This window comes from Schistosoma mansoni, assembly GCF_000237925.1.
Source record: "Schistosoma mansoni, WGS project CABG00000000 data, chromosome 1 unplaced supercontig 0071, strain Puerto Rico, whole genome shotgun sequence".
Lineage (NCBI taxonomy): Eukaryota > Metazoa > Platyhelminthes > Trematoda > Strigeidida > Schistosomatidae > Schistosoma > Schistosoma mansoni.
The window spans coordinates 996,099-1,010,086 of NW_017385989.1; the positions used below are offsets into that span (position 1 = coordinate 996,099).

Consider the following 13,988-nt stretch of genomic DNA (forward strand, 5'->3'; position numbering starts at 1 on the left):
GTTATTTGTGTAGGAGAAATGATTGAATGTCCAGTTTCATTTTGGCTATATGTAGTCATGCTTAGGTTTCTAAAAGTAGTAAGCATCAAATCAATATGACCAAAGTTCTCTTATTCAATGCACATCACTAGCATTCTCTAAAGGTGATGACCTGATATATTCGCTAAACTATGTTTTGACAGTTGCAGACGTCCTGTTGTTCCTTACATACTCCATTATTCCTCTCATTCCGTTGTTATTTAGATTGCTCTCCAATTTCCTTTCTATTCTCTTCGATTCAATCTTCTGCTGCCCGACATTCAACTTCCTATTGCGGCTTCATACTACTTATGTCTGTCTTCATAAGTAGCATACACCACACGGATATTTTTATGTACAGCTGTCAATAACAGTTATTTTTAATGTATAGTTGTAAGATTTCGGTGGAATTGTTCAGCACTGACTCGATTACTTAATTTTTGAACACCAATTCATAAATTCAAACAGTCTTTTAAATTCATTTTGCTTTAATCAACCGGGTGTCCTTAGTTTCTTCGCCCAGTAATTACAACACGTCTGGTTTAACAATTTATCTCCACAGTCAATCCAATGTACAATCTTTTTGATGATTAAGTAGAAGTGTAAATATCAGTTTAATAGTTGTATAAGTTAGTTGATTGCTCGTAATGAATAAATCTATACATTCTCTCTGTGTGTGTTTATTTACTATGATGAATGTGTTGTTATCCATTCTGTTTGTCTTTAGGTCTATACTTCATCAAAATAATGCTTATCCAATCCTATTGGAACTATTACGTAATCCACCAAGTTTAACAGTTGTAGTAAATGTATGCGGAACATTATGGAATTTAACATGTCCTTCCATCAATAATGTAAACACTATTCCAATTAGTAGTGACAACAATAGTAACACTACTACTAATAATAACATCAGTAGTTATAATGATCGTTTGCTTCTTTTACACTTGGGTGCATTAGATTTAATAGAACAGTTAACTCAATCGAAACATGATTTGATACGTACTAGTTCACTGGCTGTCTATCGTAATCTAATACAGACAGATAAACCTGTTAATCAGAATCATTTGATTCCATCAGTGTGTAATTCAAATCAAGTTAATTCACAAGAAAATCAACTTAGTGAGTCATCATCACCGATAACAACCAGTATGACCATAAATTCTCATGACCAGCATTCGGTAAGTAATGAAAAAAACCCATGCACTAATACTGATGGTCGTAACAGTGGTGGTGATACATACTATAATGTCAATAATTCAGCACAGACAAGTGCAGAACAACAACAACCAACATGTAAACGTCGTGTGTCATCAAGAACATCTAGACTTCGTTTTGGTCTGTTATCTGTAGTATTTGAAGCTGAAAGTGACGATGAACTAGACGATGATATTGATAGTGATGATGTGGATGAAACTGAAGATGATGAAGTAGAAGTGGAAAATGAAGTTGAAGGTCAAACTAATGAACAAAATGACTGCATTAATGAATATAATGAAAAAGTTAAATATGAGCCAAATAACAATCTATGCTTATATTATCGAGGTGGAATACCTATCAGTGACCATTCTAACTATCGAGATATCACTGTGAAAACATCAAGTAATCGAAATTCAGAAAGCTTATGTGATTCTCAACTTATGTTGTCTGAATCGACTAATCGTCGACATGATTTATCAGATTGGTACGATGAAATAAATTGTCATGGACATCATCAAGTTAATCATAATGTTAATACGGCCGTTGATACAGGCGTGGATGATGAACAAACACGTGTTTATGCTGAAGAAGGTACACCGTTTCCCTCGAATTCAGCAAATGCATCATCTTTGGATTTGAATAGATCTGATGAACAGTTTTTAACGAATAAAGCAAATAATAACTTCAATACTGTTAATGATGTACATATAAGTCATAATAATAGTAACGATAACGATAATATACATAGTAATGCCCCAATATTGATCTACCGAAATGATCCAATTCCTCATGTTTATGCTGTTGAGGGTACACCATCGAACTGTGATAGTAATTTAAGTCATGAGGATAGTATAAATAATAGTGAAGTTCAATTAAATACAATCGGATTCAGTCGCCCCCAAAAAATGAATTTTCTACCTCATTCCGACATTGTGAATGAACAAGAGGATAATACCTATCTGCCCTCACCACCGGAAGATATCTCGAATCTTGTCACTCCATTAACATCAATGAATTTAGAAGTAGAGGGTGATCAATGTGTAACTTGTCATTTCCCTATGCCACCTCCACCAGCATCTTTTCCAATAGTTCATAAAGAATCCGAACTGATTGATAGAGAAAGTGAATTATTTTCTTCTAAACAAACACCATTAATATTCTCACGTGGTACATCATCATGCATGTCTTCGTTAGACTTAGAAGTTCCATTTAACGGATATCAATCATCACCGGAAAGTGAATATTCCAGTCAACAAAAAAGTAGTAATAGCAGAGAGAGAATAAGTAGTGAATTAATGTCAATTAATCGTAATCATGAGGATAACGGTATTAGTAGTAGTAGTAGTAACAGTAGTAGTAGTAAAAGAAATTGTCATTTCAGAAATATAAATCATAGTCAAAATTGTGTTGGTGAATTATATGAGACAGATAGTTGTCCTGATGAAGAAGATGTTCGATTGCCTTTCGCCGAAGAAGGTACACCCCCACCTCCAAAAGATGATACAGAAAATTTGAATGCTTTGTATTTTCATCATTCACATTCTTACAAGCAGTCTGATATGAGCAGTAATTTGAACAATGATTGTGAAGTGAACGAAGGTGTTGATGATGATGATGATGATGATGAAGACGATGACAATAATGACAATAATAATCATTCACAAATATTACAACAATGTATAGCATCTGCAATGCCATCAAATATTCCTTACAATGTAACTGGTCACAAATCATCGAATATAAATTTTAATAACTCCCCATCAACAGGTCTTCTTTACAATGAACCAGAAGATTCTTTAAAAACATTCGCTGTAGAAGATACACCATTTGGGACTTCAACGAAAACTAGTTCACTAAATGATTTACTCACAACAGAACATAAACCATTAGAAGACGAAGAAGAAGGAGAATGTGGCGAAGGTAACGAACTAATGGTTGATAGTGATATGAATTTCCATTCGGAATCACCATTCAATATAAAAATATCTAATCATACAATAAAGCATACTTCAAACAATTTAATCAAACAATGTCATACACAAAATGTTACTGTCAGTCATGGTGATGGTAGTTCATCAACATCAAGCTCCTTGAATGGTGATAATTCATCAGATTTATTATCTGAAGTAATACAATCTGCTATGCCAAAATCTGGTCAAATTAGATTATCTAATTTTTGTTCACCAATTGATCAATCATCATCAAATGATGATGATTGCTTGCAAATGTATGCAGTTGAAGGTACTCCATGTGTTGTCGGTAATAAGAACTTATTGTCAAGTTCATCTTCTCTTCGTCATGATGAAATAAGTATTCATTCAGCATTGTTACCAACAACAACAGATGCAATGACTTCTAATATGCCTTTAACTCTTGCATCACCATCATCATTGTCAACTGTTCCATATCAACAATCGAATACAACACCTCCGATCCCACCACTTCGTACAACATCTGCATTAACTAGTATTGCAGATCCATTTACTCAAGTTTCTGGTTTAACAAGACCACGTGCAACAGTTGCACCAATGTTACAAAGTAAATGTCATTCATTAAATTCACCGATTGTTTCTCGTTCTCAAAGTAAGTATTATTTGAACATAATAAACTTTAAAAGAATTCATCGACCGTAGGTTTTGGAAAATCCCTCATACTGTATTTGTTTGTGCTGTATTACTCTAAGGCTCTGTAATATAATCATTGAATGTAAAAGGCATAGGGAGTGGGTAGGGGTTTGATCACACATATCTGTGAAGTAGTAACGGCATTAGTGGTAATAGAAAAGATTCGGTATTGAAGGTACAACTTGAAACGAAAATATAAATCGAACTTTTCCGTTTGATTAAGACAGCTTGAAGCAAAACATATTTTAATTCATTCACTTGTGAAATAGATGAAAATTTTCAGACACTTGATCAAGTTCACGTCATTATAAAGGACTCAAAGTGACAATTACTACCTACTACTGCCAACTATGATGAAATGTGACAGCAGTAGGGTATTTCTCACAAATAACCAACATATGTAGTCTTGCCGTCTTCCCACAATGTAAGGGAAAAGAAAAAAATTTCCACCCTAAAAGTAGCACACCTTACCTTTTACTACCAATTGTCTGTACCGCCTGTAAAATCTCAAAAATACGAACCTTATGTATCAAAAATTATTCTCTAAAAATCACGTGTAACCGGCCTACTGTCACGCGTGCTGATCATCAAGGTCACCACTAAATTTACTTTCTAACCATCTTAAGAGCAAATATCCTTCTAATCTGTAGATAACCGAAAAGTGACAACCTCCCACACATATGATACCACTCAAACTCATCTTGTTCACATATTCATTCGTCAATCACTGATTGAGAAATCCATTAATATCCTTTCATTTTGTCTGCTGCGTTATGTTGTTGGGATTTCATATGGATACGTCTTGCGGATAAGTGGTAATCAGAGTAAAAACCAAGGTCCGAATTTCAATCCGATTGCCTCGAGCAATCTGGAATCGTTTTATTGATGAAAAATCCCACATTTTATAGTACACTTCATATTGTTTTGATCATTTTAAAGCTTAATTTTGTATCTTTCAGATATATCAGAACAATCGTCCAAATCGTGTTTAAATCAGAATGAAAATGGACAACAGAATAATGATAGTATACTTTTACCGAATTCATCAATACCATCGTCATCATCATCTCCGTTTCAATACACCGTTGGTGACAAAGATGATGTTAGTTCTTTTTCTTCATTACTCAGTATTGAATCAGTTGGTATGGAACATTCGTTATTACAAGAATGTATATCATCAGCGATGCCACGTCCAAAATCAATATCAATGCTTCGTAAACAACAACATTGTCAACAGAAAAAACAAACGTGTCAACAGTCAACATCTTCAATATCATCATCATCATTGTCGTCGTCGTCTTCATCGTCATCATCACAACAGCAACAACCATCAGTATCACCGGCTTTAAAGTTGGACACTACGGAGCATGAATCTACGAATCCTTTTGCAAACAATAATATTCCTAATAATAATAATGTGGATTATTGTAAATCAAATAACCATGAAGAAGCGATTAATCATTGTCATACATCATTATCATCTTCATCATCATTATCGTTGTCTAAAATACATCCGTATAGAGAACTATCTGTTTACAAAGTACCGACAACTTTATCATGTATATCATCAAATCCCAGAGGTCAATATTCACAAGATGGTAGTAGTAGTAGTAGTAGTAGAAGTAGAATCAGTAGTAGTAGTGGTAATAGTAGCAATCTGTCTCTGAAAAAGTTTAAAATACCTGGTCATAATTTGAATAATACAACTGTTACAAAGTTGAGTGATAATAATAATAATAAAACTGCACAATCTTTTAATAGAGGTGCTGGTACAGTACATTTTTTAGATCATGGCTCCGACGATGCACAACAACAAGAAGAAATTTCGTATCTGAATATGAATCCAGTGATAATGAATAATACAATTACACCTAAGCACAATCATGCGTCTACTGGAGCGTCTATCACTTCTACTACAAACACTACTCCTGTCACTGTGAATTGCAGTAGCAACAGTAATAATGGTAGTAGTATTATTACTAATAATCAGATAAAGCAAATTCAAATGACAAGCAAAGTTAGTTGTGCATCATTCGGAGCAGATATCACAAATGGTAAGTACCGTTATATATATTTTTTTCAGTTTTAATAAAGTGATCTTACCTAGATCACCACTTAAAACCTGGAAGCACCGGATGGTCGTTTCGTCCTATTACTGTACTCATTAACAGTAGTGCTTATACATGACCCTGCACTCGGAAATCGAACCCAGGACCTTCCGTTTGTCTCACGGCTTCTTAGCTAGTAGACCGCTGATCCGGCATCCAAAGTTGTTAATGCCTAACTTCAATCAACCCACAATATTGCGTAACCCTCATCCATTTTCTGAATTAAATAGCTGTCTACAACCTGACACTACTGATTTATGTATAAATATGTTTGATCTGTTTTAGTGCTGCTTGAATTTTATCGATCAAGTTGCAATGTGGCCAATAGTCCAAATGAAGTAATTATATATCTATATTAGCTGAAACCCTTCACAATTAAATTTGTTTCATCACAATATTTTCATTAATAATAATAACTTATACTTCGTTATTTATACTTAAGTTGTAGGATCACATTTCCTGTGTGAATTTTCTGAAGGAAGTTAGGGTGTATATATATAACCAGTTTTGACGTTTTTTCTCATTATGACTTGTTATGTTATTTTTACTATCTAGGTTAGTTATAGATAGATATCTTTTCTGATTGATTTAACATAATTCACTAATTCGTATCAATTCACTTGTCAGCTAAGGATGATTAGCCTACAACAAGTAGTGTTTGTTGTGTACGCCAATGCCCTGGTACGGCCGAGAGTGGGGAGAGTCCACTCTCCCTCTCGAAATGCTCTCACATGGCCACGCGTATATAGTCTCTGCCAGGGAAGTCCTACTCACTGCCTTCTCGTGGCATTACTGTTGTTTACGAAATTGAGAGGACGAAAAGCGAATGTCCGGCGCTTTAACTGGGTTGGTGGACACGGCGAGTCCACCAAGAGGAGTTGGAAAACCCTAATTCCAAACCAATGGTGCACATTGGTTCCAGTATCCTGAGGCAACAAATGGAGTATTAATCAATCGTTGATCACCGGCTACCATGAGACTGCATCTCGTCACGATAGTTCACTGCCTTGTGGATCAGACCTTTAGGTCAAAGGCTCCAGGTGTGTCCTCTTAAGAAAACCACCTGCTTCAGTTTGGGCACCTGGTCAGTATCACAGCCCTCACACAAATCGAATGAGATTTGTACGGCGCATATGTATCTGGTGCTTCCTTGTACCAATATTTATGGGTTTAAAATAATAATAATAATAATAAAGTGTACCGAATCTTCAAACTAGTCGATGTACTCCTATGTAGAATGATTTTTAAAAAAATCAACAGCAGTTATATTTTTTGCCATCAAAATTAACAAGTTTTTACTGTAAACTAACTTTGTTCATTGTAGTTTTACATCATAGACCGAGTTGAATTAGAGAACTATTGGAATCCAAGAAGCGCTAATCAGTTGTTTTGTTTAAGTATCGAATTCTAATAAGAAATCTCAACTAGTGGAGTTCAACCATGTCGAGTACAAGGCAGTTACCCGTCAAGATAGTTACACGATATTACAAATTAATTGGAGTTAAGCATCGTAACCAGTAGATCTCGGCTTAGTGGTTTATAGCTTAGTCGTTTACATGCAAGACCAAGGGTTCTGAGTCCAACCCCTGCTGGTGAAGTCGTGGATACTCACTCCTGAATAGTCCCACGCTAGAACAAAACAGCTGTCCAGACTTCAATGGTTGTCTAACTAAGATCGCTTCGTTATATTAACAATAAAACGGTAGCAACTTAATTTAGATGTACAATGAAGGATTAATGGTCAAAGTACTCGACTTTCAAACAGCAATCTATAATTTTGAATCTCACTACAGCTTTTTTGATTTACTCATCTGAGGAGTGTAGTATTACTGAGCCTCGTACAGATATTGTGGCACAATTGTGTACTTAGTAAATAAGTTGCGTCGTCATCATTTGGGATAAGTCTTCCATAAAACTTTCGGTGAAAAATTCCACAGAACTTAGATGTTCGTTACATAGATGTCATTAAATATCACAGCTTAGAATTCCAACCCGAGATATTGATTGATAGGGTTTTTTTTATTCATATGGCTTGTGCTTCTCACTTTATTGCATTATATATATATGTAAACTTCTATTGGTGTCTTTCTAAATGTAACTTCAGCTACAAATCATAATTATTCGAAATTATCACCATATTATGAACCTCGTCGTATTACATCGAATTTCAACAAAAGTTCATTACCGTTAAATAAAACAAAGTCTGGTTTACGAGCACCGTCGTCGATCGTATCCAAATCATTTGTTGGAATGAACAACAATAATTATTCAATAAACAAACAAGATATTGATATCATTGATGTACTTGATGCTAAAGATATCAGTGAACTACTTCAACAAGGCGCTAAAGTAAGTAGCATTCAGTAGAATCAAATCGACAGGTTTATTTGTTTTTGTTTTCTGACTTCACTTCAAACGCCATCGCGTTATCCACTTAGTCACTGAGTTCTGATAGCCACTTGCTTGTGTTATGGGGTGAAATTTAACTTCACTTAGTATTACTTGTTTGAATCTTCCGTTGGCGTTTGAAGCGAAAGGTACCGGGTCCCAGTTCCAGGGTGAACCACTGTGAGATGCAGGTACATCCAGTTGACGAGTCCCAAATAGGACGAAATGCGTGTCCTGGATTCCACTCCTAGCCACTATCCATCTTTGCTCAGAGAGGTAGGCTTATAACTTTCAATGATCCAACCAACAAAGATACAGTATTGAAAGTATTTGAATTTATATGGAATTAACAGAAGAATTTACTGGCATCTTTTCGATTCATTCACTAGCCCTGATTGATTAAACGTGGGCTAGTCAGCATAGTCAGAGCTCTATCCTGTTAGCATTTAGTTTTAGTGGTTCTATTTATTTAGAAAGATCATAATCTAATGAGAATGATTTTTTTCATAGTTGAAATCATGCGTCAATTGAAGCTGGACCACCATGGAAAACCTGTAAGCACTGGACGGTCGTTTCGTCCTATTATTGGACTCCTCAGCAGTGCGCATCCATGATTCCGCCTCGTGAGGTTCGAACCCAGGACCTTCCGAAAAAAATACTGAAATCTCCACAAAATCCCTTCTGAGAATGGTTTTATTGTCTATCTAGACAACATCATTATTATTACAACAAATATCCTTAAACCATAAATATTCTGTGAACTAAATAAGTAGTTGCTAGGTCAGTTCTATATAGCTTCATTCTTCTTCTTTAAGTTTGTCCTGATAAACACTTCGTTTAGGAAAATAATTTAACCAACACAATTGAAATGAATACACCTTAGTGTTTTTTCCTTCTTCTTTCTGTACTCTAATTCGGTTTAAGTAATTGGGTTTTCTTTCTGAAAGTTAAGCCATTTTATAATCAACCTTACGTATTTTGATGAATCTTGAAATCTGTTTTTTTATTTTATTTTAGTAACTATGTAGGTCAATACTTCAAAATAGGACTAACTTTCACAAGTATTTTGTATGACCGCTTAACTTTGATTTATTATACCATTATTCACTATCATATTAGGAATAGAATAGAAAAACTCAAGTGTAAAGCATACAATGTTTTCGTTTTTAATAGTCATTAAAAGATGAATGAATTGTTTAACAGATAAAGCAATTACATTTAATTTAACAAAAGTAAAGGCAAACCAATTAGGTAGGATAGGTTGTAATCTAAATTTACGTAATAATTCTGTGAATGATCTCAAGTGCTGTTTAAGGTATGACGAAGAGCCCCCGAATGCCCTGGTACAGCCGAGAGTGGGGAGGGACAGCCCTCGCTCTCGAAATGCTCTCACACGGCAACGCATATACAGCCTCTTCCAGGAAAGTCCTACTCACTGCTTTCTCGTGGTGGGGGTGTTTACGAAATTGAGAGAACAAAAAGCGAGTGTCCAGCGCTCTAACCAGGTTGGTGGATACGGAGCATCAACCTAGGGGAGTTGGAAAACCCTGATTTCAATTGAATGGTGTAAATGGGCTCCAGTATCCTGAGGGAACAAATGGCTTATGAATCAATCGTTGGTCACCGGCTGCCATGGGACTGCATTTCCTCACGATGCTCCACTACCTTGTGGATCAGACCTTCAGGTCGAAGGCTCCAGGTGCGGCCCCTTAAGTAAACCAACTGCTTCAGTTTGGGCACCTGGTCAGTATCACAGCCCTCACACAAATCTAACGAGATTTGTACGGCGCATGTATATCTGGTGCTTCCTTGTACCAATATTTATGTGTTTAAATAAATAAATAAGTATTGTAAAGGAATACTTCTTTCTATGAATCCTGAAATGTAAATTAAGTTAGTAGTAGTCTTGAATAGGAAGATACATGATCACAGAGATAAAGGGATAGCTATTTGAAGTTCTTTGTTGGTAAATTACGATGTTTCACCACTTTACTTTTTATGTCCTAGTATCGGCACGGAAAATTTGTGGAGCAAAATAAGCTTCTCTATTTTCGGGGTGGAGAATTTTAAACTCCTCTGTTTGTAAGAAGGCATCGTTGCGGCGAATGTGAGTTGTTCGAAGAGAAACACCTTACCATCACCACACAATACAACTAAAATTATGGTTTTGACTTTATAACTTAACTCTCTTGCTCTCTGCTCTCCGACAGATCTGTCTAACATGGTAGGATCTAAAAAAGGTACGTATCCCAGCCTATTTTAAGTTGACTGGATCATCACAATCAGCAGTGTAATCACCATTTTAATGTAGGTGCTACTGTTGGTTGAACAGTAGTAAAGCATTTATAAATAAAGACAGAATACAACAAAAGAAACCCATTAACTAGTCATTAAACAAAATGAAGATGTTTCAGCGGAGAAAATTTTCTTTTTAACGATACCATTGACTAAAGCTGTGTGATTTTATTATTCTAATTATTTTTCACTTAATCAGAAGGGGTTTTGTGGAGATTTCAGTATTTTTTACTAGTTGAAATCATGAGTCAATTGAAGCTAGACCACCATGGAAAACCTGGAAGCACTGAACGGCCGTTTCGTCCTATTATGGGACTCCTGAGCAGTGCTCATCCACGATCCCGTGTCGCGAGATTCGAACCCAGGACCTACCAGTCTCGCGCCAGAGCACTTAACCGATAGACCACTGAGCTGGCCGGCATCCAACGGTGTTAATGTCTAACTTCAACCAGTCCACTCACATGAGTCTTTAATAAAAATAGAACTACTGCATCATTCATTAGTAAAAATAATAAAAATCAATCCAAATTTTACGTTACGTAATAGTCAAAAGTTAATGGTGATGAAATAAAACGTAGAAACAAGATATGAAGCAATACGTATCAAAATAAGATTTAAAAAACAAGTATACACTTAGAGAATATGAAAAGATAAAGAAGAGAAAACAAACACATGTCAAGAAATAACTAAAAAGATACGAAGGAATGTTAAGATCATGGTAAACTAAGAAGTTGGATATAGCATAAGAATTTATATGTATCGTTTTAAATACTTATGATTAGGCATTAACACCATTGAGTGTCGGCTCAGTGATCTAGAGGTAAAGAGTCTTCGCACGAGGCCGAAGGTTCTTGGTTCGATTCCCAGGTACAGGGTTGTAAATGCGTATAGCTGAGGAGTCCCACACTGGGACGAAACTGGTATCCTGTGCTCCCATGTTTTAAATGATGATCTAACATTGGTCGGTTCATGATTTCAATGAAATTCAATAATCTACACAATGATATACTGATAAATAATTACATACTGTACTCTTTGATAATTTGTTTCTCAATCATTGTTTACCAGTGTTAGAATAGTCCCTTAACATTTAGTTTTCTCATTTCATTACTAATTATGAATGTTCTGTATATTCACCACCCCTATGTCATACACAATTGGTTTTCTTGAATTGAAAGTTTAGTTAATAATGTAAATTACAAGGAACAATAAACTGTTTTTTCAATCATTGCATTTCTGACACTTCGTGACTGAATGTAAGACACTTCTTCAAAGTAAATCAAATAACCGAAATAAGTGAACACATTTATTTATTTATTTACACACATAAATATTGGTACACAGAAGCACCACATACATAAGCGCCACACAAATCTCATTCGATTTGTGTGAGGGCTGGAATACTGCCCAGGTGCCCAAACCGAAATACGTGGTTTTCATAGGGGACTACACCTCGAGCCTTCAACCTAAATATCTGATCCACAAGGTAGTGGAGCATCGTAAGGCGATGCAGTCCCATGGTAGCCGGTGATCAACGATTGATTCATACGCCATTTGTTCCCTCAGGATACTGGAACCCATGTGCACCATTGGTTTGGAATCAGGGTTTTCCAACTCCCCTAGATGGACTTTCTGTGTCCACCAACCCGATTAAAGCACCGGACATTCGCTTTTCGTCCTCTCACTTTCGTAAACAATCATAATTCCACGAGAAGGCAGTGAGTAGGACTTCCCTGGCAGAGACTATATACGCGTGGCCATGTGAGAGCATTTCGAGAGGGAGGGTGGTCCCTCCCCACTCTCGACCGTACCAGGGCATTTGGGGGACCAAATCTAACTTTGGCATTGTTATCTATATTTTCTCAATTGTACGGTTTTTACAAAACATTAATTTATATTTGTGAATGTTCCAGTTATGTGTATGTCAGTTGTGTTTTGTTTAGAAATTCTCTTCTTGTTCTCTTTCCTAACTCTCTCTTCTATCCATAATTAATTACCTTACAAATAGGTTATTGACTTTGTAAAAATAAGGGGGGAATCATTTTTCTTGTCCAACAATTCGTTCGAAACTGTTATGGTATTGTTATGATATATCTTAATTGATGTATTGTAGTATAAAGGAATAATTCGTTAGGTTTCGTATGTTCGATTTTATATTTATATCTGGTTCTTTTGTTATTCACTGACTAACTGTTATCTACTTAGGTTGTATGAAGACTTTCGTACAAAATAATATCTATTGGAAAATCTATCTATAATCATAAAGCAGTGGTGAACAGCTTTCCGTCGTTCCACTTTTGAGATTTTTCAAGGTTTTGTGCCTATACGTGGGTACACCTTTGGGTCCAAGATAGTCAGGCTTTGTGTTGAGTGAGATATCACTCAATGAGTCATTATCTTCAACTTGACTTACTTAACTATACCTTGTACAACTCTTTCTATCGGAACTTCGCGAATCTTATTTTAATACTATCTACTATCGGTTAAATGATTGTCATCAATCAAGAATGTCAGTGCACTCTTCTCAGAAACTGTTTTATTTGGTTTGTAGTTATTCCGTAACGAATAACTGCTAGTTAATCATTTGTAAATAGTTTCAGAATCCAATTGTGTTTAAGTAGTCAAAACACTTGGTTTTCAAACAATAAATTCAACAAATTCATTCGCTGAGATTTTACAAATATATATTATTCCTATATAATGTCTTACATCAACTCGGCGCTCAAATACTGTGAAACTATTCGCTCTAATTTAGACGAGAGTTCTTATATAAATAAATTGGATGGTTTGAACTGTACTCCATTTACCTCGGCTTTATGGCCGAGTGGTAGTGTTCTGAGTTCTCATATTACTAATAGGCTAGTTGAAGAACTACTTTATAGACTTTTCAAGGTAAGTGTATTATGCTATCTATCGTTATTGTCAGTATGAAGTGGTTTCATGAATTCTATTGAAGTGATGATTTAGACACTCACCATCTTAACAGTTCGCTCGCAATACAACAGAAAAGTGAAGCATGTATCCTAAAAGACTATTACACGCGAAAACTACTTTATCAATAGGATTTTCCTCTACTTGTTCACCATTTATATCTGTGTTTTTATATGTTTCCTTATCTCCGTATCTATGATAATGTCAGTATAAGACTTTTCACGAGTGTAAATCGATCCAATTTACCTTTACGCTTCAACAAAGCGAAAAGAGTGGAATAAACAGTAATATCTAAAGTAATCAATGTCTAAACGTGAGAAATAACAGTTCATAAGATGTGATTGGGATCGTAAAATGATGAACAATTATGAATGATACTTAACTCAAGATTTAAGTAGAGATGTAATACAATTAACCCAGAATA

General features: G+C 35.5%; 1 protein-coding gene across 1 annotated transcript in view; it reads left to right on the forward strand.

Moving 5' to 3' along the window:
• The window catches only part of Smp_139190 (adenomatous polyposis coli protein, putative), a gene marked incomplete at its 5' end in the record, with an annotated part of 66,704 nt that overhangs the window by 42,958 nt on the left and 9,758 nt on the right, over positions 1-13,988 (forward strand). Inside the window, 4 exons of the mRNA XM_018791827.1 lie at positions 746-3,801; positions 4,802-4,944; positions 5,515-5,896; positions 8,055-8,299. Coding sequence (XP_018645050.1) covers positions 746-3,801; positions 4,802-4,944; positions 5,515-5,896; positions 8,055-8,299 — 3,826 coding nt within the window. The remainder of the gene's footprint in view (positions 1-745; positions 3,802-4,801; positions 4,945-5,514; positions 5,897-8,054; positions 8,300-13,988) is intronic.